We start from the raw sequence: 6,988 nt of genomic DNA on the forward strand, positions 1-6,988 counted from the left end.
CGTGTGCTTGCTGACCAGCCGGCCATCCAAAATTAATCCCCCCTTTGAAAATACGCAGTATGGTCATGTTCCTCGACTCATTCATTGCAACATGCAAACTGAGTGATGAAGTATTTCTGCACGCTGCTACGTGAATCCACGAGCCGGCAGAAATCCGACGATGCATTTTAACTGTTTAGAAGAGCACAGTTTCCTAGAAGACTTTCTCCCATGGGAAAGAAAATGCCTGTTATCAAATCACAGCCGTACAGCAAACCTCTGTGTTCCTCCTAGAAGCCAGCATTGTGACAAACATAACGACAACATTAGTTACTCTTGAGCTCAGAATTTACAACTCTATCAGAACACTTTAATTTTTCTACTGTTCTTCAATACTACAACCCTAAAATAAAACTTTAGAGATGTAATTTCCCCTTATCTCCAGGTTCTCCATCTGGCAGAGTCCAAAATACTGCTACCTCAATGCAGCAGTACAGCACTAGAGCAGGAATTCATATGAATCACAGAAAGCACTTCAATAAATTGTTTAAATTAGGAAAAAAGATAATGAAACAAAATAACAAAAAAAAGATGCTGTGCTCAATGACACGAACAAAACACTAACTGTAAGATATCTTCCAGATTCATTTCCTGAATTATATATAAATTGAAGCAGCAATCCTCGCAAGACGTATCTATCTTTACCTATGGTTTGATATAAAAGAGTACATACAGCAAGTTACAACTAAAGATGAATGTACAGCCTACTTTTAATTACAGCTTTGCAGTGCTTCACCATAAACTAGATCATCAGCTGAACTCTTTTCTTTTTCATTCCAAGGTACAGCAACTTAATTAAGTACGGACACAGAAATTGCCTTTATTCTTCTAAATCAAGACAAAAGCTGCTATGAAAAACTCAGCCTTATCAAACTGGCTGCATGTCCTGCTGTCTAGTACTAGAGGGGAAAGGAGAGAGTCAAAGAGATTATGCTTTTGGACACGACAACTTTTTGATATATATCACGTTCTCTACATCATCAATTAGAGCAGCTGATGTGCAAAACTGAGTTTCCTCCACTTTGAAAGAAAAATTAAAGGACACCAAATATTGTAATCTCAGGCCACCTTACTAAATTTGAAACAAACTCCTGAAATACAACTGCACTGTGAACATCCACATCAACAAAACCAGGTCCCGCTCTCTCTCAAGCACAAATAAATCCCATGGGACAAGAAATATCAGGTCAGTTTTCACCAATCATAAACTTTTCTTTAAGGAAAAATCATAGCACCGCTAACACGCACCTTTATTACGCGTGTGCCTTAATCACCCTTCGGAATAAATAGAGTACCGGATAGCACATCACCTTGTTTAAAACAATTTTCTTTTTTTTTTTTCCCACCAGAGAGTACACTATTTGTTAGCAAAACTATTTTTTAACCCCAAGTTTCCTGAACTTTATTATTTACTAAAACCAAAGTTGCATCGAGTTTTGCAAACGCACGCCGCAGATCCTGCTTAGCCTTTCCACTACGAAGCGTAAAAAAAAAGAAGAAAACCCTTACAAAGGCCACTCTGAACTTAACCCATTGAGCCACCGCCGTGCCTCGAGCACACGGGGCTGAGGCTGGGGCTGGGAATGGGGCCGGAGCCGGGGCCGGGAGCTCTCCGCCCAGCTGGGGCTGGGGTTGGGGCCTCTGTGCCCGCGTCCCCACGCCTCGATCTTGCGACACCCGGCCCTTTGCACCCCGATGGGCGCAGCCCGACCGAGAGCTGTGCCTGGAGGAGGGGGGAGGTGGGAGGGGGATTCCTTCACGGCCCCCTTCACCGCCCCCTTGTTCCCTTCCCATCCCGGAGCGGCTCCCGGCGCCCCCCTCCCCACCCCAAATCCCGCCCCAAATCCCTTCCAGCCCTCCGCTGGCTCCTGGAGGGGCCCAGCAGCCTCTCCGACCCCTCCCCGGGGGCTCCCTCAGGCCGCCCCTTCCTCTCCTTCCCCCTCAGGGCCCCCCGCAGCCCTTCCCCCGAGCTCCCCTCAGCGGGGCCGGGCGGTGGCGGCGGGACCCCCCCCCCCCCAGCAGCGCCCCCGCCAAGCTGCACAATCACCGCGGGCCTACTCCTCGGCCGCCACGCTCCCGGCTCGCGGGGCCGGGCCCGCTCTCCTTTACGAAGAGCCAGAGGAAAGGACGGAAACCTCCTCGGCCTAGCCCCGGAGGGCCGCGCTGAGCTCACCTGGGCGCTGTTGAGCGCCATGGCGCCCCCGGGGAGCTCGGCGTCCGCCGTGCGCCTCACGCCGCTGCCCCCGCCGCCGCCATCTTCTCGCTCCGCACGCAGCGGGCGGGCGGGCGGCGCGCACTGCGCATGCGCAGCGGCTCCTGTGGCGGGGCGGGAGGGAAGGGAAGGGGAGGGAATGGGGGGGGCGGTGGCGCCTCTGCGCCTGCGGAGGGAGGGGGCGGCCCTGAGGGGATGGAGGAGGGGGTGCTGGAGTTTGGGGGTTTTAGGGGGGGAAGGAAGTCGCCTGATGGGCATTTTGTGGGTAGGGGGGTTGGGGGAGGCAGGTTGAGGCGGTGGGGGGATGCTAGAAAGGTTCTCATCCTGCTCTGGAGTGTTTTAGAGCGGCTGTGAGGCAAGCAGCTATGGGGGGATGAGCCCCTCATGAGGGGTGAGCCCCTCATGGGAATCCCTCAGCTCGTCCCCGTGTGGGAAGGAGCCAACATCCATCCCTGCTGGGTGGCCCAAGAGAGGCAGCAGGGCCCTCCGCCACCCTACTGCTGAAAAACCAGGGGGATGTGAGCTGCCGGACTGCCCCACACGGGACACGGCTCGGTGGGTGCTGTTGGTAGTAGGGGGATGGTTGGACCTGATGATCTCGGAGGTCTTTTCCAACCCTAATGAATCTGTGATTCTGGAATTCTATGGTTCTATGATCTGTAACCCACTGGGGTTCTTGCCAAAGGCCACGTGCATGATGTCACCCCAGCAGGTAGGCTGGAGGCAGCCACCACTCGAAGATGCAAGGGCCGAGGGATCTGGCAACGAAAAGCCTTGCTCCTGAGTAGCGAGAAGGGAAATGAGGGCAGCACATGTTTGGGGAAAGAAAGTAAAAATAAGTGACTAAGCCAATCTCATGATTTTGGGAGGGCTGAGTCATGAGTGGATGCTGAACCCCCCAGGCAAGAGCCCATCAAATTAATCACTGATACGCTCTGTAATTTTTTCCTTAAATTGCAGGATCCTGCAAATGTCCGCTTCAGTTGGGGAGGAAGCGTTAGGAAGAAATGTAGCATGCCTGAAAGTTGAAGAGAAGAAAAGGGAGTAACTTTGTGAGTTTGGCAGCTCAAAGAGGAGGTTCACCAGAAACACAAAGACTTCACCCGCTGCGTTATCAGATAAGGACATTTGCCTTTCATTTTATGAACTGCAACACTTCGTCTGTGCTCGTGACAGTAATGTGAGGAGCAGTAGATGATTTTCTGTATCGGCTTCTGGCCTTTTAGTTGACACACCCTGCTGCCACTCCCTTTCTTTTGTTTCTAGCAAGTGTTGCTCTTCTGTCCTAAGGCAGAGAACCGGCAGTGAAAATGGCTGTTTAATATTAAAATAGAAAAACAAAAAAGGGAGAGAAATGTATAGGGTTTTTGCATATAGCATTTCAAATATCTGAAACCCTCTCTCCCTTCTAGAGTCTAATTTACAAGGTAAATAATGGAGTGAAAACCCTGAAGCGGCTCATCCAGCTGAAGGCAAAATTTCCCTCTGCCCACAACACTGCTTAAGTAAACCGACTTTTTGCTGGAAAGGTTGCCCTTTCAAATGGCTGAAAATACAAACACGCACAGAGCTTCCCATCTGGAAACCAGTTACTTCACATACCAGTACTGCTGAAAGCCATAGCTGATGATGGAAACCGACCCGTGGGCAGAAAGCATGTTGCTGGCTCACACTTCAGCAACATCTAAAACACCTTCAATTTTATCCTGTCTTACTAGAGTTTCATTGTAAAGACTGTTACAACTTTACCACGATGTTTTGTAATAATGTAAGTTTTGTAAGCTTTATGGTAATAGCATGCTTTGAAAGAAACTTATACCTGCAGAAAGTTTCGTCCTCAATTCTGTATTATCAAGAACAACTGAAGGCCATGGCTGTGTAAATCAGAAAGCATCGTCTAACATTAGCTAGAGACCTGAATAAAGTACTCTAGGTCAGCTTCCTCCCGCTAACTGCTGGAATTGTTCATACCCTACGGTAAATGCTTGGGAATGGCTTATCCTCCCATTCCTTACTCCTCATGACTTCACAGGATCAAAAGACCTGCATGCATGACAGTGCCCAGGAGGTGAAGGATTTGCACATCTGACTTCTCCACACTGAAGCACCTGATGGGACCCGCACATCCATTCTTTCAGGGACTGAACATCTTCCTGGAGTGCTGCACGAGCTGGTTGTTCACTGTGGAAGGTTGACTGATGTCCATGTAAAGCTCCCCTGTAGTGTTAAGAGCTTTAGAAGCTCTAGAGACTTTCCTTTGGAGATCGAGAGCTTTCATCCCAGTAGTTTCTAGGTACAATAAAGGCTTTGCTATTCCTCCAGTTATTCTGGTAATAGGATTCAACTGAAAATTAAAAAAAAAAAAAAAAATCGTCACAATGTGTTGAGGGGACTAAGACACAAAGCTGGGGTGGCTGCTGTGTGTTTAAAGAAAAATCAGAAATATTAAAGCATCAGGAGTCTAAGGGACCATACTGGTACCAGCCTCGTGCCTGCGGTGGCACAGAAACAGCATTGGGAAGGAAGCTCTTTTAGTTCCATCTATCCAGACGCACGCCATAAAGCACTTAAAAGAAGCAGTCGTGTCTAAGACTTGCTTAGGTCCTCGTTGTGAAATCTCTCTTGGACAGCTGCTTGCACAGCAGACAGTGTTCTACTGGATAGTTGCTCCCGGGGCTTTTCCCAAAGCCTCAGACTTTCAGTGCTGAAACCTGTGCTGAACAATCGTAAGCTCTGAACTTTCCGTGACCTAAACTGCACAGGCCAGTACCAGGCATCCTGGATTTACCAAAGGAAGTCAAGGGAGCAGCTGGAACGGTTGTACAGGTGGAGCAGCACAGGACACTGATAGGAGGTATTTTATTCCAAAATAGATTAACAAAAACCCGACTCTCTATTCCTAAACTTTCTGAAAAGCTGTGAAAAATACATTTAATTTGTTGATGGAAGGCACTTTAGTGTGAACTAGTTCAAGTTAGCCTGCAACAAATTTCAAGCCTGGACAGGTCTCTAATAGATCATGTGGATGCTTGACTCCACATACTTTGCGTTTCAATTATCTACGCAGACCCTTTGGCTGAATTATCTGTGCCTTTTCCAACCTTATCTCAAACATGAGCCATCTCTCATGCAACTGTACATTTCAGGGCTGCAATCTGAAAAGAACCTGCAAGTCTCTCTCACCTTCCGTTCACATTCTGTTGTAACTGAACTAACTCGTCATGATAAAAAACAAAAGTGTATTTTGGTATTTTTCTCCCAAAGCTATCCAGAGCTTTAGAGAAAGGCCATGCAATGCTAAATAAAACATTTGGTATCAGCAAACCTGCTACTGGGCTGCATCTCTCATCAGTCGGGGAGTTGCCAGAAGGGAGAAGGAACCGTAAGGAGCTGGAGCTTGTGTACACTCGAACTTGCATCGCCACCAGGGCTGGGGGCGCACCTGCACTGACCACAGGGTCCAAAGACAACCCGAAGCTGTAAGTTCATGAAGCCATAATCAGCTCTGAAACAAAATAACATGCAAGATTGGTTGTGCCACCTCTTTTTCCATTGAAACTTACTGCTGAGATCTTTAGGATGTATCAGCAAGTTAAGAATCAAAATTGGAATCCAGATTTTTTTCTGCCAGTTAAAGCACTTCTCTGAAACAGTACTAAAGGCTAATTTCTTCCTCTAAATTCTCTAGAGGTGAGACCCTTCTTTGCTATCACTCAAGAATACTGAATCCTGAGGAGCACACAGAAACCACCAGTGTCTGGAAGAAAGCGGTCTGATCTCTCACAGAGAAAAGGCAGACACTCAGGCCCATTATTCTTAATTTAAGACTTCAACCTGAAAACAAAAATATTTCCTGCTTCTTTCTCAAGCCTTCAAAACAACCGCATCTCACGCTGTGGTGTAATTTTTCCTCGGGGCGTCTCAAGGGATTTGGGTTATCTAACGCTAGCGGTAGAGGCGCAGCTCCCCGACGTGCCGATGCCGAGGCGCACGCACGGTGCGAGTGTAGGACGAGAGGAGCTGCAGTTATCGGTAGCTGCGTCAGGTAAAATGAGCTTTCTGCAGAATTTGGCAGCAGGAGCCTTTTTGGAAATGAGGTAGAGCGGCAGCTATTTCTCCCCAGGGCAGGAAGAGAGCTGCGCTTCCTGACAAGAAGCAAAGCGCTGTATGAAGCGTGGGGATGAAGGCTGAGGAATGCACAGGTGCTGGGCTGACCCTGTAAGTGCAGAGAGTGGAGGGAGGCGCCTGCTCCCTGTTCCCTTCACCCTCATTGCTCCCAGACAGGCCTGTCTGGGCTGCGAGAACCGAAGCAGACATCCCCTCACCCCTATCCTCCCTTTTGTTTTTGCTAAATTGCAGCACCCTGATTTCATGAAGCCGTTTTGGACCTGCTGCTGCCTAACACGCCGCTGCCCTGCGATCGATGCTGAGCCACGGCCAGGGCACCCAGAGGGGGCTTTTGGCAGTGCTTGCTGCCCCGGGACTCGGAGGTGCAAATGGCAATCATCTGTTGCTTAAATAATGGAAAAAAGCTTACAGCAACAACAGGTATGTTACCCTGGTGGCCTCTAGTAATGACAGAGATGTCACACACTCACATAGCCTTTGGTTTTGGAAGGATGATAACTGGGCTGTGAAAAACGAAGCTTACTTTGTTGAGAACTGAGGTTACATTTTGCCTGTGCAGTTAAGTTTCGTATTATGAAGTCCTAACTGTGTTTACCTACTCCCCATTAA

At 48.6% G+C, this 6,988-nt stretch overlaps 1 protein-coding gene and 1 long non-coding RNA gene across 2 annotated transcripts in view; one reads left to right on the plus strand and one right to left on the minus strand.

Annotated features, from left to right (window-relative positions):
* Positions 1-2,369, minus strand: part of USP10 (ubiquitin specific peptidase 10) — a 49,898-nt gene extending 47,529 nt beyond the window's left edge. Inside the window, exon 1 of the mRNA XM_068693129.1 lies at positions 2,213-2,369. Coding sequence (XP_068549230.1) covers positions 2,213-2,233 — 21 coding nt within the window. The 5' untranslated portion in view covers positions 2,234-2,369. The remainder of the gene's footprint in view (positions 1-2,212) is intronic.
* Positions 2,370-2,467: 98 nt separating this feature from the next.
* Positions 2,468-6,872, plus strand: LOC137861725 (uncharacterized). The gene is made up of 3 exons (XR_011099798.1): positions 2,468-2,806; positions 3,212-6,469; positions 6,611-6,872. It is a non-coding gene; the product is annotated as an uncharacterized lncRNA (long non-coding RNA).
* Positions 6,873-6,988: the final 116 nt, after the last annotated feature.

Source organism: Anas acuta, chromosome 10, assembly GCF_963932015.1.
Source record: "Anas acuta chromosome 10, bAnaAcu1.1, whole genome shotgun sequence".
Taxonomy (NCBI): Eukaryota; Metazoa; Chordata; class Aves; order Anseriformes; family Anatidae; genus Anas; species Anas acuta.